Source organism: Leucopleurus acutus (genome assembly GCF_964270905.1).
Source record: "Leucopleurus acutus genome assembly, chromosome: 16".
Taxonomy (NCBI): Eukaryota; Metazoa; Chordata; class Mammalia; order Artiodactyla; family Delphinidae; genus Leucopleurus; species Leucopleurus acutus.
In genome coordinates, this window is record NC_139158.1 from 57,492,514 (window position 1) to 57,515,771 (window position 23,258).

A 23,258-nucleotide genomic window follows, 5' to 3' on the forward strand; every position below is an offset into this window, starting at 1 on the left:
TAAAAGGGGCATAGGCAGTAGGGTTTGGGTCTGCTTCTAAAGGCACAGCCAAGTGCTCCAGTCCCTCCACATTTGAATAGAGATAATGTATCCACCCCTAGTAAATGAAATGTCAGGAACCATTCTAAGATTTATATAGATAAACTCATTTAATCCTCACAACACTAGGACATGTATATCTATACATAAAATTTTACTATTCATCCCCATTTTACAGATGAGAAAACAGGCACAGAGAGGTTAACAGCTTGCCCAAGAGCACAGAGTTAGTAAGATGGGATGCAGGCTTAGGCCATCCTACACTGCAGCAGTGCACGCTTACCCACTGGGCACTCTGCCTCTCATGCCCTCATCTCTACCAGGCTGGGCAGGGAGAGGTGAGAAAAGCATTTAGTGGCCACCTGCTCTGGACCAGGCACTTGACAAAGACGTGTATGCTTCAATCTCAGGAGAACCCAGTGAAGGATGAGCCATGATCCTCAGGGTCCACATGAGTAAGCAAGACCAGAGAAGGCTGATTATTTGCCAAGGCCACACAGCCCAAGAGGAGGTGGAGCTGAAATCCAAACCTTGGCCTGAGCTCTGCCCTGCATGTGCTCCCTCTCCAACCCCCATATGGAGCTGAAGAGAACAGAGACCAGGATGAGAAGGCTGGAGAGGGGCACTTAGGTGGTCCTCAGGCCTAGCACCTGAGCGGGCTCCCCAGGGGTCCATGGGAATCTCCAGACCTCCTCCCCAACCTTGTGTGGCAGGGGAGGGGAACCAGAGAGGCAGGGGACTAAGTCCTTGAAGATGGGCCACTCCGCTGCTCCTGGGGCAATAGCCTGAGGCTGGGCCACTGGGGGCTGGAGTGATGTTCTGTGGGGTCTCCTACCCCCCCCCATTGGCTGCCAGGGACCAGGGCAGGATGGGGGATGTTTCCGACCCCCTGCGGTCTCCAGTAGCACCTCCTGATCCTTGCACTTGGGTAAAGAGGGATAAGGCCTAGACGGGGGCACCTCCTCCAGAGGATAAGGGCAACAACCAGATGGCCAGGTGGGCGAGGTCTGGAGCACTCAGGGCGGCCCAGGGCCCAGAAAGCCAAGGATGGTGGGGGAGCTGCCAAGGGCAGGAGCTGGGATGGAAATGCTGCCTCGCCTCTGACCCAGCCTCTGCCAGCCCAGAGATAGCGTCAAGGATGGTGGGACAGCTCAACTCAATGGCTCAGGCAGATGTACCATGGGAAAGGGAGCAGATGCGTGATAGGGAGGGCCCAGGAGTTTCACTGGAGTGGGCGCCGCCGGTACAGTGTGGCCAGGAGCGCAGCTAGGAGCACCCCAGCCACGGCCACCCCAAGCCACGGAGCCCAGGGCAAGTTCCTGACCACCAGCAACTCCTCCAACTCTTCCTCCTCCCGGAATTCTGGGGCTGTGTGTGTCCCAGGGCTGTCCCCCAGGATGGGGGTACTGGGGCCCCCGTGGATCCTAATGGTGTCCTCCGACTCGTACTCGTTTTCCTCCGGAGCGTTGTCAGGCCCCACGCCCAGGGAGTTACTGTGGCTGATGGCGAGGTCTGCGGAGCAGCCCGAGAACGGTTGGCTGTCCATTCTGGATACCAGCCTGCCAGGCTTGCTCAGCTCCAGCTCTGAGCCCCAGCAGTCAGAGCTGCTATCTGGCCATGGCGAGGTGCCTCCAGTGGCAGTACCTGTGGGTGCTGGAGATGCTGGAGTCTCCTGGGAAAGAAAGGAGGGACTGGAGGGACTGAGGATGGTGGGGGGCAAGCCCAGGTTGGGTGGCCCCATTCCCAAAACAGGCCAACCCCTCAGTTCCCAGCCCATAGTGCTGTGAGGCAACCCTCTCTTGGGGACTCAACCCACTGATGGTGCAGGAGGACAGTGGGGGAGGAGGGGACTAAGGCCCTGCAGGAGCATCAGTGGTGAAATCCTCCAGGGCTGAAAGCTCTACTCACTGGCCTGCCTGTGAGCTCACTCCCACCCCAGGGAGCACTTGGTCATGTGTGGCCCCATCTACTTTGACATTATGCCTGGGCATGATGGCCATGAAGCAGCCACAGGGTCAGAGGCTGGACCATGCACCCAAGGGGCCCCATGGACTTGGTTCTTCCAGACAGACAGCAGCAGTAGGGTTAGACATGCAGGCTCCGAGCAGGCAACTGTGGAGGTTGCTAGGGTCAGAGATGGATGGGCTGGGACTGCAGTTTGTAAAACCCTGGTCATGGTGGGGCAGGCCAGATATCCCAGTGGTGAAGAGCAAGGCATCGAGGCAAACAGGCTACCCTGCTCTACCCCTCAATGTTTCCTCACCTGCAAAATAGTATTGATGAGCTTAAAAGGGAGCTGTGAGCTCTAAATGGGTTAATGCATGTGACCAGTGGAGGTGGCCCAGCAAGCCTGACCCTCCTGAAGCATTCACACTTAAGAGTTCTAATGATTATTATTACTCTAAAGGACATGGTGTTAGGTCTGGATGAGGCTAGGTCTCAGCTGTCCCTATGCCCTCAGAAGAAGCCCTGGACCAGCCTAGGCTGGAGACAGAATGGAGACTGGAAAGGGTACAAGGAAGAGGCCTGGATCACTGCTAGGAGGGGCGAGGACTCACCTCCACAAGTCTGTTGCTGTTCCTGATGGTGGGCCCTGTGTTGGCAGGCAGCTTTCTGGGCACCGTGCACATATGTTTCCTGTGGCCAGGCACCAAGCCAGTAGGCACTTCGGGTGGCACCACGCCAGAATGCACTGAGTTGATGGGCAATTTGGATGGTGCTAGACTGGTGAGCACATTAATGGGCATTGCACCAGGGGGCTTCAAGCTGGTGGACAACTTGGAAGGCACTGTGCTGCCAAATGCTGAGTTGGTGGGCACCCCTGCCCCGCTGGAGCAGATGGTACCTTCAGCCTGGTCACCAGCACCTCCTGCAGAGGCCAAGCCAGTGGAGGAGGAGGAGGTGCCAATAGATGGAGCTGACACTGGGGGTCCAGGCAAGCAGCTTGCCCTGGGGGTAGAACGGACCAAGGGCTGGAAGGAGACAGTCGGAGACACAGGCCCATAGGATGATGTGAAACTGGAGACCACGCCTGCAGGTGGCAAAACAAAATGAGAAACACAAACCCACAGGAGTGTTATCCTAAAATCACAGTGGCCTTGGGATCAGAGGGCTGGAGAAGGGTCTCTCTGTCCCAGCTCACACCATCCCTATTGCATCCAAGCCTCCCAACCTCCTACCCATGGAGGACTCTCCACAGTCTCTTTGGTTCCCAGGGCTGAAGGCCCAATGGTTGCAGATAAATCCTTGGTCCTGTCCCTCCTTAGTCCTTGACGTGTTCTCTCACGTCAAAATGATCCCTCCCTTTAACAGGGTCTAGGAGCTTGAAAATCATTATTAATTTTCCTCTCTGCTTTTTCTTCTCCTGCCTAGGACACCCCCCTTTCCTCTTGTGTCTGCCTCTTCCATCCTCTCCTTAGACAAGTGGAATCCTGGATGTTTCTCCCACTGCCATCTTTCCTCTCAGCAGGAACAATCCTAGGCCAGGGCAAGAGGAGCAGGATGGCTCTTCTTAGAAGAGCTCACACCAGTCATGTGGCACCAGAGGCCCAGTCAGCCCCCAGTGTGTGCAAATCTTCTAGGAGGCCCAAGGGCTTGGGGGTACAGGGACAAAGCCACCCCTGGGAGGAGAGTCTGAACTGGGGGAATCAGGAGGGAGCAGGTGGTGATGGTCCATAAAGGCAGCTACATAAGGATTCACCATGGAACTCTTGAGAACACACATGCCTGGCCCTACAGCTGACAAAGGTCGGGAGTGATTCTGATGTCCACCACCCCCCATCCCAAAGCTAACACCACAGAATCTCATGGGACCTGTGTCCATACTCATACTGAAATCAAAGTGCCCTCTGCCTCCCTGGTCCACAGCAGCATTTCTTGAAAAGATGTTCCACAGCAAGCTGACAATGCAAAGTGCAAAAGGATACGTGGGTTAGAGTTTGGTGTGACAGGAGCATGGGACGCTAAGGTGGCTTCTCTGAGCTCCTGTGTCTTGTGGCTGTTCCGTGGGCACTGTGGGCTGGCTGGGCATCACTGTCATGTGGAACACAGTTTGGGAAATAGTGGTGCAGAGATGCCAGCCTGAGACATCAGAGTAGATAGCACTATATTCCTGAGATGTCTGATATAAGGGTCCAGGCCCTTGGCTGATGAAGAACATACTTCTCCTGGGGGCTGAAAAGTTTTAGTGATTCACTGGGAGCTAGAGACCCCTTTAGGGTAGGGCAGTGCTCCCTGACAACAGCTGGCCCAGCCCTGTACTCTTCTTGCACTGTCCTCCAGGTCCTGGCGGATCCCTACATAGTCCCTTTGGTATAGCGCAGGCATGGCCCTAATTCACTTCTACCTGTATCCACGCCCTCTGCAATGTGACCTTGTCAGTCCTCTCATGTAGGGATGGAGTCTATCTTTCTACTCCTTGATGCTGGGCTGGCCTTGTAACTTGCTTTGTCCCACAGAAAGAGGCAGGAGGAAAACTGCGCCAGTTTTGAGCCTATGCCCCAGAAGCCCACTCTCCCTCTCTCAGAACTCTGCTCAGGTATATGAAATGGGCTTGACTGCTGGAAGGTAAGAGACTCATAGAAGAGAACTGAGGTGCCCCAGCCAACAGCCGTAAACAGCTTATATGTACCCTGATGCATATATAAGAGGGAATTCAGCCCATCTGAGCCAGCCCAAATTGCTGACCCACACAATCATGAGCTAAGTAAATAGTCGTATTTTAAGCTACTAAATTTTGGGATTGTATGTTACAAAGCAAATACTAACCAATATGCCCTCTGAGGAACTGGGTTGTTCCCTGGGGTGAACTCATTTCCCTGGGGAATACCACCTTTGCCTCCTGTCCAAGAAAACCAGAGGGGCAACTCTAACCCTTACCCTCACTGGGAGGTCAGAAAGGCCCTATAACTCCAGGGTCCATGCATACCTGCTGTGTGGGTAGTGCCCAGTTCTGTGTCTTGCTCCTGATGTCCACTGCAGGTCAGAGGGCTGAGGGCCACCGTGTCAGATGAGGGCTGCAGGGGGCCACCCAGCCTCTTGAGGACAGCCCCAGAGCTGGGTGGCTGTGGGGCTTTCTTTGAACTCTGCACGAAGGAATATATGAATAAAGCAGTTGCTTCTCCCAGGAGCTGGCAAAGGGCAGCTTATGCTTGGGATGGCTCCTACAGGCCACAGCCCATGCCATAAAGCACAGGACCAAGGAAGCCCTTGCCTCGGCTTTGGTCATTGCCAGGACTTCTATCTGCAGGTGACTTTGAAGCCACCTCATAGAAAATCATCCTATGGGGGGTCCCTATTCATCTGTCTGGCCCTAAAGAAAGGTCCCCATCTTTGGGGCCACTGCACAGACCCCTTTCTTATGCTTCAAGTCCAAGTGGTGTCTCCTGGACACCTCACTGCCCACTCATCCTATCCCAATAGAATCAGTCATCTTAACCCCCAAACTTTACTGGCAATGATTACAGCTCCAAACATCCCCCCCTTCCCCCATCACCTCCTGCTCCCTCACTCTCCCTCATCTGGTCATCCCCTGATCCCTTGACCCAGCTCAACATCTCACATGGACCACTGCAAAGACCTCAGAATTGTGACCTCACAGCTGGCTGATGACAGAGGGGTGGGGGCTGCCACATAGTGAAGACCTGGTTGGCAGTCTGGGAGCTGGGGCAGATCCATATTGGGGGAGCCCTGGGGTTCTGAGCAGAGATTAGGCATGATTTGTCGGGGACTTCCAGAAGGCTGGGTGAGCAGAAGTGGGCAGACGGGAACACAAAAGCAGGAGGTTCAAGGTAGATCGTGAGGACACACCTCTCCCAGGGACTCTGGTGACTGGGTGTCCTGGACAGGCATAGGGTAACTTGGCTCGTCCTCTCTGTAGCCATTGCAGGGGATGCTGGGGGCCACAGCAGGTGTGGATGGCCCTGGAACCCCAGCAGGAACTGATGGCCGCTCCAGTGGGGATGGGGAGTTGTTCGGATTCCCTGAAGGACAAAGATATTGTGATGTCAAGGAGGAATTGGGGTGCTCTCAGTGACAAGAGAGGCCTGGGTGCTCCTAGAACTCCAGGTCCATGGCTATCAGTCCCCCACAGCATCAAACTCTATACTGACGTGGGCAGTACTCCTCAGAGGAGACCAGCTTCCCGAAGCAGGAGGCAGGTATCGGAGGGAGTGGTGGTGGAGAGGACAAGGAGAGGTAGGAGGAGTAGTGGGGGAAGTGAGAGTGTTGGGGGCACCTCGCAGGCCTCTCACCACCCAGACTGTGTCAGCAGTCACCACTTCTCTTTCCCCAGGCATTCTGGGACACCGTGGCTTTCTTCTCCTCCTCGTGGGTGGCTTTCACCACTATCTGACCCCTGACCTAAAGCTTCCTCCTCAGCCCCTCCCCTTTGCCCCCACCATCCACGCCTGGCCCTACCACAGCTGTTTTTATCTGGGGGAATCACTGGTAATCTCCACAAATGAAGAGATGTTAGAAAGGAAGGAGGGGAGGAAGGAAGGGAGGGGGAGGAAAAAAAAGAAAGGCAAACATGGGGATATTTTAAGGCTGTAAATCTGAGCAGTGTCTCAGGAATTGTCTCTAGTCTGAAATATATATAGGGCTGGTGTGAATTTTCTTCCTGCCTCAGCCCCTGAGACCCTGGCCTCAGCAGACCCCCTCTGAGTACTTGGCCTGGCAGGGAGCATTGAGAGGGCTTTGAGGGATAACTGGGCAGCTGCGGGGGTGGGAGGCAGCTAAGGAGGCTCTAGGGGAAACCAGTGGGAGGGGAAGAGATGAGGGGAAAGGAAGTAAGGAGCCCATAAGGAAGAAAGAAGAGACAGTGAAGGGAGGGGGAGAGAAGAGATGAGCAAAGAGAGGGAAGGCAAACTGAGGGAGAGTAGACGGGAGGAAATGAGAAAAGCGTGGGAGGCAAACGTCACAGCCACAAAAATTAGAGGAGGCTCCATTTGCTGAGCACATGGAAGGTACCCAGCCCCAGCTAAGCACTCAACATGCCATCATCCCATGGTATCCACTGCAGCCCTACAAGGTAAATGTTGCCATTAGCCCCATTTTACAGAGAAGAAGACTGAGACTTAGGGAATAAAGGGGCTTGGCCAAAGGGTTAATAAAGATTAATAAGTGGCAAAGCATGGATCTACACTCAGGTTTGTCCACTGCCCAGGAGTGATGGGAGGGAGGATGAGAGATGAAGACAGCAGGTATGGGGTGAGAGGAGAGGGAGAGTGGAGGCCAGGGAATCAGACAGGAGTTCCAGAAGAAGGGCCAAGGTGGGAGGCTCACGTAGCAGGTTGCTCTGGTAGACTCGGTCCACTTCATCAGCGAGACTGGACAGTTCACAGGCCCTCAGTGCCCCAATGAAGGAAGGCACCCAGCCGTTCCTCCGCCGAAGGCTGTTGAAGAGGTCCCAGAGAGTGCCCTGGTTCCCCCAGCGCTCATAGGAGGCCCGCAGTCGGTCCTGAAAGACACAGCCCTGCCACCAAGCTCAAGCCTGGTAGCCCTAACCCCCTCCCCACTCTGGAGGGGACAGCTGCAGATGGAGGTACCTAGAAAGCTACAAGATGGAAGCAACCATCTGAAACTGAGTCAGAGCCCAGGACAAGGCCAGAGTTTAAGCCCAAGTTTAAAGGTCCAGGAAATAGGCCTTACTGTGTCCCAGGCTCTCTGCTCAGGGCTTTGCATGAATTATCTTATTTAATGCTATTATTACCCCTACTCTACTGATGAGGAAACTGAGGCTTAGCACATACAAACAAGCAACCAGATAGCAGAAACAAAAACCCACAGGAAAAAAAAAAAAAAAACTCACAGAAAACATTTACTGCAGAACTAAATGGCAAGGTATTCCCACAAACACCAAAATACAAGAGGGAGGAGCCAAACCCTACCAGCCACAAACTCACATACCACCGGTATCTGCATGGAGGAAGCAGAGGGAGGCCTCAGGGTTCAATGTGGGGACAGCTAAAACTGGGAGGGGCCAGGCTCACTTCACTAGGGGCCCACAGCAAGTGCTGAGGGAGCTAGCACAGTCTGGCTCCCAAAGACTCTCAAAGTTGAGCCCCAGGCGCCCTGCCAGGATGGGTCCCATGACTAGGAGAATGCAATTGAAACTAAACAGGAACAAGGACAAAAGAGATAAAGAAAAAGAAGGTTCCGATGAAAGTGGGTGAGGGGTCCCAAGCCCAGAAATCTCAGTGCCATATTTTGGAGCACTATACCAAAACGACACAAGAGGGAGCTCAGTGAGGTTGGAAAGGACACCCTGAGCCACACTTCATTCTGAAAGTTAGAAAACTGTCAAGGATGGGAAGCAAGATACAACAGAGAAGGAAGGAGTTGGTCCTGGCTTGGGAGAAGCTCTGAATTCCACAGCCCTGCCCCCAGTCCATGCCTGGTTGTCACGCCCCGGCTCACCTGGTCACTTATTGTGAGGCAGGATAGGTAAGGCAGAATCTCCAGAACATGAATATTGCAAAAATTGCCATGATGGTCGCGGATATACTGATAAGTCTTGTCCTCAGCAAACGTCATCGCTGTCTGGGTTCTGAAGTGGCAGAGGGCTCTGGCCCATGAAGGGTGGATGGACTGAGAGAGAGGAAAAAAGACTGGAAGAAAACAGACCACACATGGCAACAGAGTTGGGAGTGGAGTTGGACAAAAGGCAATTCTCTCTTTCTTTTTCAACTCTTTGGAATTTTTGCTCTTTTCTTTAATCATCCTATTTTACTGCTTAAGTCTCAGAGGCCCTCAATGAATTTGCCTAAAAACAAATTGGTGAAAAAAAAAAAAATCAGATCTAGAAGACCTAGGGCCCATTTCTGCCCTGCAGGTCGGTCATTGTTGGGGAGAGCTCTGGCTCCTGCCCCATTATCCCCAGGTCTGAATGTGCCCCTAGCTTCTGATAGCAAAAGGGCACCGCCTAGAAGTGCTGCTCCTTTGGAGTATACTGAGGGGGAAGGGGAGGAGAGGGAGGAGGAGGGGTAGGAGGGAGAGGATGGGGAAGAGGAGAAGGCACCCAACATAATAATAGGATCTATCCTATTCTTACCGTGAAGAAAATGAAGCACCAAGGAATTAAGGGGACTTGCTAGTGAGTAGAAGAGCAAAGAACTGAGGTCTTCAGGATCTGGGATCAGGTTCTTCCCAGAACATGACTGCAGGCCCACCATTACACTAAAGCTTGCTACACACATTTTTTAAATTAAAAAAAAATTTTTTTTTTTAAATTTTTGGCTGTGTTGGGTCTTCATTGCTGCACATGGGCTCTCTCTAGTTGCAACGAGCGGGGGCTACTCTTCGTTGAGGTGCACAGGCTTCTCATTTTGGTGGCTTCTCTTGTTGCAGAGCATGGGCTCTAGGCGCACGGGCTTCAGTAGTTGTAGCACATGGGTTCAGTAGTTATGGCTCGCAGGCTCTAGAGCTCAGGCTCAGTAGCTGTGGCGCATGGGCTTAGTTTCTGCGCAGCATGTGGGATCTTTCCGGACTAGGGCTCGAACCTGTGTCCCCTACATTGGCAGGCAGATTATTAACCACTGCACCACCAGAGAAGCCCTACATACATATTTTTTCAGTAGGAGGCTGAGTTCCACTTCTGGGTGTGACCCCAGGCAAGTTATCAGCCTTTTCCAGGCTTGTCCTCACCCCTAAAATGGCTCAGAGAGGTTGTTTTGACAATACAGTAGTTCAGCCTTATAAGCCTGAAATTTAAAAGTACCCCCAATAGAATCAATTGCCGCAGGTTGCTTATGTAGCACTTAACACAATTTTCAATTATAGATCTGTTTGTTTGCTTGTTTCTTATTTGCCTTTCTCATGGGAGAGAGCTGCAGGGAATAAGACAGACAAGATCTCTGCCACCATCCAATTTACATTCTACTGGAATGAGACAGATAACAAATCAGAAAACATACACATAAATAAGAATTCCAGACAGTAATAAAGGTTACAGAGAAAATAAAGCAGATGGTGAGACACAGCCCCTGAAGAAGGGCATGCTGCTTGAACTGGGATGGGGAGGGAAGCTTTTCTGAACTGACATTTGAGCTGAACTCGAATGTAAGAAGATCAGTGTTTTGGGCAGAGGGCACAGCAAGTGAGAAGTCCTAAGGTGAAACAAGCTTGGCATGTTTGAAGAATAGAAAGTAGATTGGAGTTGTCCAGGTTTAGAAAGCTAGGGGGAGGGGCAGAGTTCAAGTCAAGGAGGTTGGGAAGGGCCACTAATGTAGGGCATTATAGGAAGGGACTTTGGGTTTTATTTGGAGTGAAACAGGGAGCCATTGGAGGGCTCTGAGCAGGAAAGGGAGAGGATTTTATTTGATTTGACTTATTTGATTTATGTTAAAGACCTCTGTGGTGGTTGTGAGGATCCTGGACTGGGGAGGGGGCAGGACGGAAGCAGGGAGACAAGTCAGGAGGCCACAGCAGGAAATACATGATGGGTATGGCCAGGATGGTAACCATGAAGGTGGCAAGAGATGGCTGGATTCCTGGTATTTTGTGGATATGGGAGGTGAAGGAGAGAGAAGAATCAAGGCACTAGGTGGATGGAGGGTGCCACTTAGCAAGCCAGAGAGTCTGGGGGAGAAGCAGTGGTGCAGAGAGGACTCCAGAGTTCCATTTTGAACAAGTGAAGCTTGAGATGCTATTGGATGTCCAAAGGGGTTTTCAGGGAGGGAAGTGGGCAGAGGAGAGGGGCAGGCTGGAGTAGAAACTTGGATGTCAAGCTTGGGTGGGACCTCTAAGAGACAGTGCTGCAGAGTAGAGAGTGCCCAGAAGCTGCTGAGGCCACCAGTCCCCTGCCACATGGGAAATGGAGCAGTAGTCCTCCCTACCTGCAGCCCACCAGCCTCATAGCCACATGCTGCATGACCTGCTTTGCCAACCACCAGGTGCTACATTCCTGGTGGGGCGAGTACCAGTGACGGAAATCAAGAGGATCAGAGAGGTGGGGCGGGGGAACAACTCTGTGGTGGCGAACAGATCCCTCCTTCCCTCCCATGGGACCCAGATAAGTACCAGGAGAGAGTCAGGTGATACATTCTTCTGCATCCCAGCCTCAGCCTTTGAGGCAAAGAGTTTGGGGAGTATGGGTGTATGTAATTGTCCAACCAAAAAGAAAGGAAGCCCATATTTGTTCACATTTATTGAGGGTCCACTATAGGCAGGCACATCCTAAGTTTCTTTCATTTAATTCTTGCCACAATCCCAAGAGGACAAGCGATGCCAAGTTGCACAGCTGACCAGTGGCCCAACAGGATTTGAACCCAGGACTTGCTGCCTCATTGCAGCTCACCATACACCTTGCAGGGCTTAGAGACCCCTGCGGCAAGTGAGACTCACACAGCCCCCTGCCTTCAAGCCCTGGAAGGGGCCAAGGACACTGCCTGGGTGAGGGGGGTCGCTAAGTGACTGTGTGCCTCGGAAGATGCACTATTTAGTCCCTTCTCTTGCGAGGTATGGAAATCTTTCGGACACGTCTGAGGACGTTCTAACCCTGCCCTCCACAACAGCCGGGTTCTCAGGTTCTTCCAGATGTCCTTCCAGATGTTTTGAGCCTCCAAACGAAGAATGTCGGTTTTGTTTTTTCCAGTGTTTTCCAGGCACCTCCTTCCGGCCTCAGATAAGATGTGGGGCGGATAGTTCCTGACCGTCGCGTCTAGGAGAGTTCTGACCCGACTGCGCCAGAAGCTGAGTTCAGAGCGCTCCGCCCTCCCGGAAGGGGCGAGGCCTCACAGTCTCGGCTCCTATTCCTGAATTCCCGGGCCAGACCCAGGTCCGCGGAGGACCGGGAGGCTGTTCTGAACCACCGAAAACAGCCAAGAACCAAGGGAGGGCGGCAGTCCGCGACCCCCAAAAGCGCGGCCGCCAGAGATTGGCGCACCCGGGCTAGGCCTCGCCTGGGAGTCACCCTGGGCCTGTGGGCAACTGGAGGAGCTCAGTAGCCAGCGCCCTTCTCCTTCCGGCCCAACCTCCCCTCCAGCCCGAGCAGGCGCCCGCGCCACCCACCTCCCGAGCCCCCGGTGCTGGATGCGGTGCACGGAGCTCTCGCTGCCCCGAACACCCTATGCTTTAGTACCTGCTCTTCCCAGCTCCCCGCGCGCCCCAAGCCCCGTGCACCCCGGCGGACTCCTAGTCCCACTCGGCTCCTGCGCCGCGTACCACCTCCCCGAAAGGCATCTGTGCGCCCTGAGTCCAGAGGACCGAGCTCCCAAGGTGACGATCTTACCTTGGGTAGCCACGACCCGGCGACCTGCCTCCAGTCGCGGACAGCCGGGAACCCTCCCCTTCAGGGAGGGAAGGGCGGGGGGTAGGGCCGCGCGGCCATTGGGCAGACAGCGGGGGCGGGCACTTGGCCTCTGTTTGCGGGGCCTCGAGGCTCTGGACGCGCGCTCGGGACAGACCTGGGTTCCTACTAAGTCCACGAAAGTGCAGATGATCTTTCCGTCTTCGTCTCGAGCAACTTCCAGGGGAAGCCCAGGGTCTGACTAGAAACCAAGTAGAAACCGTGGTGGGCTCGATCCCGACGCTTCCCACGCGAAGCTACCCCCTCCTTCCGCCGAGTAATTTGAGGGGTGAGGGTCTGTATGTAGTTCGCTCCTGGACGCCCAGGGCCTAAGCACACAGTCAGTGCTCAATAAACGTCCGGTGTCACGCAGAGTTCACAAGGGTATGAGTGCCCAGCCAGGCGACACTCATTCTGGACCTGAGGAGGCAGGATCGGGGCATGTAGCTGTATGCAGGGCAGGGGCGCCAAGGTTGGCTCGCCCGGCTCGCAGGGTGTGGGCCTTGAGTGCTGCGTGGGAAAGGCCTCCTCCGATCAATGATTTAGGGCGGTACCTCACGGCAGTGCTCGCCTACCACCTCGCCCTTCCTCTGCTGGGCCAGAGGCCAGCAATTATTGAGTGCCCACTGAGTTCCAGGTACAGACTTAAAGTCTTATACCTTAGGGCCCATTAAATATCCTCAAAATAACCAGGTAGAGGTTTATTTTTTCCTATTTTAAAGAAAGATTAAAAGATTTGGAAAAAAAAAGATTTGGAAAAACGTTTGGCAGTTCTTAAGTTAAACATATGCCAACCCTATCACCCAGCAATCACTCCTGGTTGACCTATGAGTCCACCTGGAAACATGCACAATAGATAATGTTCATAGTGGCTGTATTGACAATAGGCAAACTCTGGAAACAACCCAAATGTCCATTAATAGAATGAACAGACAAACTGTGGTGTACACAGAAGTGAAAAACAACAAAGGCGAAAAACTATCGATACAACATGCATGAATCTGACCAGGATGAATGGGCAACATGGCTAAACAAGCCCAGCACAAAAAGTACATGCTGTCTGTTCCCAGACACAAGGTACGATAAGGTTCAAAAACAGGCAAAACTCGTCTACATAAACAGAAATCATATCACTGGTTACCTCTGGGGAATGTTGAGGAGTGGGTACAAAAGAGCGTTCTGGAGTGATGGAAATGTTCAATATCTTGATGTGAGTGGTGGGTACCTGGGCTTGCACATATGTAAAAATACGTCATCTGTACACTTAAGACTGTTACACTTTTTAGGACTTCCCTGGCGGTCCAGTGGTGAAGACTTTGCCTTTCAATGCAGGGGGTGCAGGTTCGATCCCTGGTCGGGGAGCTAAGATCCCACATGCCTCATGGCCAAAAAAAGGCCAAAACATAGAACAGAAGCAATGTTGTGACAAGTTCAATAAAGACTTAAAAAAAAAAAGTCACATCAAAAAAAATTCTTTTAGAAAAAGTGTTGTTACACTTTATACTGCAACTTTGAAAAGAAAGACAGGGCTTCCCTGGTGGTGCAGTGGTTAAGAATCCACCTGCCAATGCAGGGGATGGGTTTGAGCCTTGGTCCTGAAAGATCCCACATGCCACGGAGCAACTAAGCCCCTGTATCACAACTACTGACCCCGAATTATAGAACCCACGAGCCACAACTACTGAACCCCTGTACCACAACTATTGAAGCCCACACACCTAGATCCCATGCTCCGGAACAAGAGAAGCCACCGCAATGAGAAACCTGGGCACCTCAACAAAGAGTAGCCCCCGCTCGCCGTAACTAGAGAAAGCCAGTGCGCGGCAACGAAGACCCAACACAGCCATAAATAAATAAATAAATAATAAATTTTTTCAAAATAATAAAAAAAATTTTTTTAAACTTAAAAAATAATGACAGACAACTAAGGGCTAAGAGGTTTGGCTGAGATCACTTGCAAATGCCTGAGCACACACCTGTCTCCAAAATCAGTGGTACCAAACTGAATCGTAGAAAGATGCCTGAACACCATTCAGATGAGATTACTTTATGTAGTAACCCTGTGGATATTTCACAACATTCAGCATTTACAAAATGTTGTTAACATCACACCTGAACTCAACTGTGATAAAGCCAGCTCAGCCAAGACAGGATGAATGTTGATTAGTTTGAGAATTTACTCCTGCTTGCTACCCACCCCAAATTCAGTGACCTCATATCTAATTCTTGCAGGAAGACCATTGGGAGTATGGTGACTGGCTTTCAAATGCAGTTGTCATCCTCTGTCTTTGCTGGACCTTGCAAGGCTTTAAAAAATACAGCTTCCTGAAAAACACAATGAGATACTGACTTACTGCATTTGGGCTGATCTAACAAATATACCATAGGCTGGGTGGCTTATACAACAAACATTTATTTCTTGGTTCTGGAGGCTGGGAAGTCCAAGATCAAGGTGCCAACAGATTAGGTGTCTGGTAAGAGTTGTCTTCCTTGTTCACAGACTCAGTCTTCTCACTGTGTCCTCAGAAGGCAGAAGGAGCAAGGGAGCTCTCTTAAAAAAGCACTAATTCTACGGACTTCCCTGGTGGCGCAGTCGTTAAGAATCCGCCAGCCAGAGATAAACCCACGCACATATGGTCACCTTATCTTTGATAAAGGAGGCAAGAATATACAATGGAGAAAAGGCAGCTTCTTCAATAAGTGGTGCTGGGAAAACTGGACAGCTACATATAAAAGAATGAAATTAGAACACTCCCTAACACCATACACAAAAATAAACTCAAAATGGATTAAAGACCTAAATGTAAGGCCAGACACTATAAAACTCTTAGAGGAAAACATACGCAGAACACTCCATGACATAAATCACAGAAAGATCCTTTTAGACCCACCTCCTAGAAAATGGAAATAAAAACAAAAATAAATAAATGAGACCTAATGAAACTTAAAAGCTCTTGCACAGCAAAGGAAACCATAAACAAGATGAAAAGACAACCCTCAGAATGGGAGAAAATATTTGCAAACGAAGCAACTGACAAAGGATTAATCTCCAAAATATACAAGTAGCTCATGCAGCTCAATATCAAAAAAACAAACAGGGCTTCCCTGGTGGCGCAGTGGTTAAGAATCCGCCTGCCAATGTAGGGGACACTGGTTTGAGTCCTGGTCCGGGAAGATCCCACATGCCGCAGAGCAACTAAACCCATGCACCACAACTACTGAGCCTGAGCTCTAGAGCCCGCGAGCCACAACGACTGAGCCCGCATGCCACAACTACTGAAGCCCGCACGCCTAGAGCCCATGCTCTGCAACAAGAGAAGCCACGACAATCAAAAGTCCACTCACTGCAAGGAAGAGTAGCCCCCGCTCGCCGCAACTAGAAAAAGCCCATGCACAGAAACGAAGACCCAACACAGCCAATAAATAAATAAATATCTTTTTTTTTAAAGAACCCAATGCAAACATGGGCAGAAGACCTAACTAGACATTTCTCCAAAGAAGGTACACAGATTGACAACAAACACATGAAACGATGCTCAACATCACTAATCGTTAGAGAAATGCAAATCAAAATTACAATGAGGTATCACCTCACACCAATTAAAATGGCCATGATCAAAAAATCTACAAACAGGGCTTCACTGGTGGCGCAGTGGTTGAGAGGCCGCCTGCCGATGCAGGGGACACAGGTTTGTGCCCCGGTCCGGGAAGATCCCACATGCCGTGGAGCGGCTGGGCCCATGAACCATGGCCGCTGAGCCTGTGCGTCCGGAGCCTGTACTCCGCAACGGGAGAGGCCACAACAGTGAGAGGCCCGCGTACCGCAAAAAAAAAAAAAAAAAAAAAAAATCTACAAACAATAAATGCTGGAGAGAGTGTGGAGAAAAGGGAACCCTCTTGCACTGTTGGTGGGAATGTAAATTGATACAGCCGCTATGGAGAACAGTATGGAGGTTCCTCAAAAAACTAAAAATAGAACTACCATACAACCCAACAATCCCAGTACTGGGCATACACCCTGAGAAAACCATAATTCAAAAAGAGTCATGTACCACAATGTTCATTGCAGCTCTATTTACAATCGCCTGGACATGGAAGCAACCTAAGTGTCCATCAACAGATGAATGGATAAAGAAGATGTGGCACATATATACAATGGAATATTACTCAGCCATAAAAAGAAATGAAATTGAGTTATTTATAGTGAGGTGAATGGACCTAGAACCTGTCATACAGAGAGCAGTAAGTCAGAAAGAGAAAAAAAATACCATATGTTAGCACATATATATGGAATCTAAAAAAAAAAAAAAGGTTCTGAAGAACCTAGGGGCAGGACAGGAATAAAGATGCAGACATAGAGAATGGACTTGAGGACACAGGGAGGGGGAAGGGTAAGCTGGGACGAAGTGAGAGAGTGGCATGGACATATATACACTACCAAATGTAAAATAGCTAGTGGGAAGCAGCCGCATAGCACAGGAAGATCAGCTTGGTGCCCTGTGTCCACCTAGAGGGGTGGGATAGAGAGGGTGGGAGGGAGATGCAAGAGGGAGGAGATATGGGGATATATTTATATGTATAGCTGATTCACTTTGTTATACAGCAGAAACTAACACACCATTGTAAAGCAACTATACTCCAATAAAGATGTTTAGAAAAAAAGAATCCACCTGCCAATGCAGGGGACATGGGTTCGAGCCCTGGTCTGGGAAGATCCTACATGCCGTGGAGGAACTAAGCCTGCGAGCCACAACTACTGAGCCCACGTGCCACAACAACTGAAGCCCACGCACCTAGAGCCCGTGCTCCGCAACAAGAGAAGCCACCACAGTGAGAAGCTCACGCACTGCAACGAAGAGTAGCCCCCACTCGCCGCAATTAGAGAATGTCCACGCACAGCAATGAAGACCCAGTGCAGTCAAAAATAAGGAGAAAAACCATATGATCATCTCAATAGATGCAGAAAAAACTTTTGACAAAATTCAACACCCATTTATGATAAAAACTCTCCAGAAAGTGGGCATAGAGGGAACCTACCTCAACATAATGAAGGCTGTATATGACAAACCCACAGCAAACATCATTCTCAATGGTGAAAAACTGAAAGCATTTCCTCTAACATCAAGAACAAGGCAAGGATGTCCACTCTCACCACTATTATTCAACATAGTTTTGGAAGTCCTAGCCATGGCAATCAGAGAAGAAAAAGAAATAAAAGGAATACAAATTGGAAAAGAAGAAGTAAAACTGTCACTGTTTGCAGATGACATGATACTATACATAGAGAATCCTAAAGATGCCACCAGAAAACTACTAGAGCTAATCAATGAATTTGGTAAAGTTGCAGGACACAAAATTAATGCACAGAAATCTCTTGCATTCCTATATACTAATGATGAAAATTCTGAAAGAGAAATTAAGGAAACACTCCCATTTACCATTGCAATAAAAAGAATAAAATACCCAGAACAAACCTACCTAGGGAGACAAAAGACCTGTATGCAGAAAACTATAAGACACTGATGAAAGAAATTAAAGATGATACCAACAGATGGAGAGATATACTATGTTCCTGGATTGGAAGAATCAATATTGTGAAAATGACTACATTACCCAAAGCAATCTAAAGATTCAATGCAATCCCTATCAAATTACCAATGGCATTTTTTACAGAACTAGAACAAAAAATCTTAAAATTTGTATGGAGACACGAAAGACCCCGAATAGCCAAAGCAGCCTTGAGGGAAAAAAGCAGAGCTGGAGGAATCAGACTCCCTGACTTCAGACTACGCTACAAAGCTACAGTAATCAAGACAATATGGTACTGGCACAAAAACAGAAATATAGATCAATGGAACAAGATAGAAAGCCCAGAGATAAAGCCACACACCTATGGTCAACTAATCCATGACAAAGGAGGCAAGGATATACAATGGAGAAAAGACAGTCTCTTCAATAAGTGGTGCTGGGAAAGCTGGACAGCTACATGTAAAAGAATGAAATTAGAACACTCCCTAACACCATACACAAAAATAAAACCAAAATGGATTAGAGACCTAAATGTAAGACCAGACACTATAAAACTCTTAGAGGAAAACATACGCAGAACACTCTTTGACATAAATCGCAGCAAGATCTTCTTTGATCCACCTCCTAGAGTAATGGAAAGAAATACAAAAATAAACAAATGGGACCTAATGAAACTTAAAAGCTTTTGCACAGCAAAGGAAACCATAAACAAGATGAAAAGACAACCCTCAGAATGCGAGAAAATATTTGCAAACGAATCAACAGACAAAGGATTAATCTCCAAAATATATAAACAGCTCATGCAGCTCAATATTTTATAAATAAACAACCCAATCCAAAATTGGGCAGAAGACCTAAATAGACATTTCTCCAAAGAAGACATACAGATGGCCAAGAAGCACATGAAAAGCTGATCAACATCACTAATTATTAGAGAAATGCAAATTAAAACTGCAATGAGGTATCACCTCACACCGGTTACAATGGGCATCATCCGAAAATCTACAAACAACAAATGCTGGAGAGGGTGTGGAGAAAAGGGAACCCTTTTGCACTGTTGGTGGGAATGTAAATTGATACAGCCACTATGGAGAACAGTATGGAGGTTCCTTAAAAAACTAAAAATAGAATTACCATATGATCCAGCAATCCCACTACTGGGCATATACCCAGAGAAAACCATAATGCAAAAAGACACATGCACCCCAATGTTCACTGCAGCACTATTTACAATAGCCAGGTCATGGAAGCAACCTAAATGCCCATTGACAGATGACTGGATAAAGAAGATGTGGTACATATATACAGTGGAATATTACTCAGCCATAAAAAGGAACAAAATTGGGTCATTTGTAGAGACGTGTATGGATCTAGAGACTGTCATACAGAGTGAAGTAAGTCAGAAAGAGAAAAACAAATATCATATATTAACGCATATATGTGGAACCAAGAAAAATGGTACAGATGAACTGGTTTGCAGGGCAGAAATTGAGACACAGATGTAGAGAACAAACGTATGGACACCATGGGGGGAAAGCAGCGTGGGGGTGGGGAAGGGGTGGTGTGATGAACTGGGAGATTGGGATTGACATCTATACACTGATGTGTATAAAATGGATGACTAATAAGAACCTGCTGTATAAAAAAATAAATAAAATTCAAAAAAAAAAGCACTAATTCTATTCATGAGGGCTTCACCCTTATGATCTAATCACCTCCCAAAGACCCCACCTCCAAATACCGTCACATTGGGGATTAGTTTTCAATATATGAATGGGGGAGTGGAGCAGACAAAAACAGTCAGTCTACAGCAAATATCAACCAGCTATTATAGAAGAAACAAACAAAATGAGGTGTCAGCAAGGATATGGAGAAATTGGAACATTTATACATTTCGGGTGGGAATGTGAAATGGTGCAGCTGCTATGCAAAACAGTACGGCAGTTCCTCAAAAAAGTAAAAATAGGCGGGGCAGGCCGGAGCGTGTCGGGAGTGGGCCCCGAGGCCCGAGCCGCGGGACCCGAGCGAAGGCCGCGCCGAGGTATCAGGGCCCAGCCCGGCTGCCCTAGCCGCCACCACGGGCATCAAATTTTTAGAAGTTATCAAACCTTTCTGTGCAGTTCTACCAGAAATTCAGAAACATGAAAGGAAAATCAAGTTTGGAGAGGAGGTACTACGGACTGCTATAACTCTCTTCATCTTCTTAGTATGTTGTCAGATACCACTATTTGGAATCATGGCATCAGATTCTGCAGATCCTTTCTACTGGATGAGAGTTATTCTTGCATCCCACAGAGGAATGCTAATGGAATTGGGTATCTCCCCAATTGTAACATCTGGTTTGATTATGCAGTTGTTAGCTGGAGCCAAAAATCATTGAAGTTGGAGATACACCCAAAGATAGAGCCCTATTCAATGGAGCCCAGAAACTATTTGGTATGATCATTACCATCAGGCAAGCCATTGTGTATGTCATGACGGGCATGTACGGGGATCCCGCTGAAATGGGTTCTGGAATCTGTCTCCTTATCATCATTCAGTTGTTTGTTGCTGGTTTGATTGTGCTGCTGTTAGATGAGCTGCTACAGAAGGGTTACAGCTTGGGGTCTGGGATTTCCCTCTTTATTGCCACCAACATCTGTGAAACCATTGTCTGGAAGGCCGTTAGTCCTACTACCATTAACACTGGCAGAGGTACCGAGTTTGAGGGTGCAGTCATAGCTCTCTTTCATTTACTGGCCACCAGGATAGCAGCATTATTCACAATAGCCACAAGGGAGAAGCAACCCAAATGTCTATTGATGGATGAATGGATAGAACAAAATATAGTATATACATACAATGGAATATTATTTAGCCTTAAAAAGGACAAAAATTCTAACATATGCTATTACATGGATGAACTTTGACAGCATTATACTAAGTGAAATAAGCCAGTCACAAAAGGACAACTGTATGACTCCACTTACATAAGGGATCTAGAGTAGTCAAATTCACAGAGTAGAAAGTAGAATGGTGATTGCCAGGGGCTTGAGGCAATGGAAAATGGAGAGTTAGTGTCTAATGGGTAGAGAGTTTCAGCTGGGGAAGAGGAAAAAGTTCTGGAATGGATGATGGTGATGAACGCACAATGTAAATGTACTTAATGCCACAGAACTTTACAATTAAAACTGGTTAAAATGGTAAATTTTACATTATGTATATTTTGCCATAATAAAAATCCAGGTCTAGGTAGTTTCCTGCCACCTTTTTCAGGGAACCAAAGGAGGGCACAACATCACATCTATGGTATTCTTGCTAAAACTCATAATCTGAGGAAACCCAAAATAAGGAACATTCAACAGCTGTCCTACACAATACCGTTGCCACTTGCCACATATAGCTATTTTAATTAAAATCAAATAAAATGTAAAATTCATTTGTTATAAAGCAGAAACTAACACACCGTTGTAAAACAATTATACTCCAATAAAGATGTAAAAAAAAAAAAGTAAAATTCAGTTCCTCATCCCCACTAGCCACATTTCAAATGCTATTTTCATGTGGCTAATGACTATCATATTGGACAGCATAGATATAGAGTATTTCTATCATCACAGAAAGTTCTATTGGCCAGTTTTTTTTAAGTTGTATTGGACAGCACTGATTTATAGAATAACTCTCCAAAAATGTGAAGGACATGAAAGACAAGGAAAGACTGAGGAACTGCTCCAGATTAAAGGAGAATAAAGAAACATAACAACTAAAAGCAAGGTGGGATTCTGGGTTGGACCCTGAAACTGAAAAGGACATCAGTGGGACAAATGATGAACTCTTACTAAGGCCTTTGGATTAGTTAATATTCTATTACGGTTAATTTTCTGGTTTTGGTCATTGTACTGTGGTTACGTACGATGTAAACATTTGTATTATTTTTGCAACTGTTTCGTAAGTCTGAAATTATTTGAAAATGAAAATTTTAAGTGAAATTTAAAAATCATCTTTTGACTCTATCCAGCTATATTCTCTTTCACTGTTGACTGCATCCCACCCTATTTCATGAATAAAATTTATTGATCATTGTGCATTTATTAGGCGAAAGGCAAGTCCAGAGAGTGATCTATACTACAGGTCGCCCCCTGCTCCATTGAGGTCCTAGGAGGCCCCCTCACCAGTAAAGTTCATCCCCAGGCAGGTGGCCCATGTCTCCAGACCAGTGCTCCAAGGAAGGCTGTGGCTCACATGCTATGACTCAGCAACCACCAGCTCATGTTTCCCCCCAGAGACCAAAGTCAGGCCCAAAGATAGTGCCAGAGGGCCCCAAAAATGTACATGTTCAAACGTCTAAGTTCCTTCAGGGGACTCTCCAAACTGAAAAACAAAATATAATCCCTGCCTTTACAACCTCATTTCAAGTAATAAGTTTTTAAATTGTTATTCTTTAAACTATTTTTTTACACTGTCAACTTTATTATGAAAAATTAATACATGCTTATAAAGTTAGTACGGGGAAAAACAGAAATGTTTGAGGAAGAAAACCAAAATTCATACTTATAATCCACCACCCAGAAAAAACTACTGGTAACACTCTGGTGTCTTTTCTTCTAGTACTTTCTCTTCTACAGTGCCGGATCCCTGAGTCCTCTGGCTTCCTGGAATCACCCTTGCCTCGCCCAGCCACATGGGAAGGACATAAAAGGGTCTGGTCTGGTATGAGTCCACCTTACCTCTCAGGGGTCTCAGGAGGAGGAAGGGACTTGGTCTGTGTCAGCTCATGGGTCCGATCCCTGCTGCAGCCAGCGCCTCTGGGGCTATCCAACCCCCTATGGTCTGTGTGGCCTCACCAACCTCAGGACATTGTGTTACTCATCACCTGCCACTCAGGGGCTGCCATCCTGCCCTTCCTTTCTGAGAACTACTGACATAAGTTGCTTGGCAACAGACATTTACTTGCAGTTTCGGGAAAAACAGGGAAATGAGTGCATGGGTAGGACATGCCTTCAAAGTTAGATATTGGAGTTCCTAAAATTCACACACCTCCCCCAACGCAGAAGGCCATTCCCTGGCCACATCCCTCCAAGAGCCCAGCTTCCTGCCACACTTATTGGTGCCTGACTTGCTTTCAGGCCTTCTTGCTGTCTCTTTTCCTAGGGCCCCTCCCCCAGGATCTGGAGCTCAGTGCAGAAAACAGAAATCACTGTAGGTATTATGTGCACAAAAGGTTTTTGTTTCTTGAAGCATGATTTACATTTCGTGAAATACATCCATTTTAACTGTGAAAATTGATTACCTTTTATCCAAGTAAATACCTGTGTAACCAGCTCCTAGATCAAGATCTAGGATATTTCCATCTCCCCAGAAAGTTCCCTTGTACTCCTTTTTCAGTCTCCATCCTCAGTCACTATTCTGATTCCATCATCATTGT

At 48.3% G+C, this 23,258-nt stretch overlaps 2 protein-coding genes across 5 annotated transcripts; one reads left to right on the forward strand and one right to left on the reverse strand.

Annotated features, from left to right (window-relative positions):
- Positions 1-210: 210 nt before the first annotated feature.
- On the reverse strand, positions 211-12,779 carry MAVS (mitochondrial antiviral signaling protein). 4 transcript variants are annotated; one of them, XM_082857021.1, is made up of 7 exons: positions 12,269-12,779; positions 8,458-8,628; positions 7,324-7,513; positions 5,848-6,020; positions 4,967-5,123; positions 2,598-3,070; positions 211-1,711 (listed from the first exon to the last, which is right to left on the reverse strand). In XM_082857021.1, exons 2-7 carry the CDS (start codon positions 8,572-8,574, stop codon positions 1,262-1,264), a joined length of 1,560 nt encoding a protein of 519 aa, XP_082713147.1. In that variant the 5' UTR covers positions 8,575-8,628; positions 12,269-12,779; the 3' UTR covers positions 211-1,261. The 4 variants fall into 4 exon arrangements, with proteins under 4 accessions (XP_082713147.1, XP_082713146.1, XP_082713145.1 ...); XM_082857020.1 differs by having other exon boundaries at positions 8,458-8,648; XM_082857019.1 differs by lacking the exon at positions 12,269-12,779 and having other exon boundaries at positions 8,458-8,951.
- Positions 12,780-13,348: 569 nt separating this feature from the next.
- LOC309973518 (protein transport protein Sec61 subunit alpha-like) lies at positions 13,349-22,755 on the forward strand (the record flags this gene model as incomplete). Its single annotated transcript, XM_082857806.1, is given in 4 exon segments — positions 13,349-13,402; positions 19,830-20,222; positions 20,224-20,604; positions 22,687-22,755. Coding segments are annotated over 4 exon segments (897 nt in total).
- Positions 22,756-23,258: the final 503 nt, after the last annotated feature.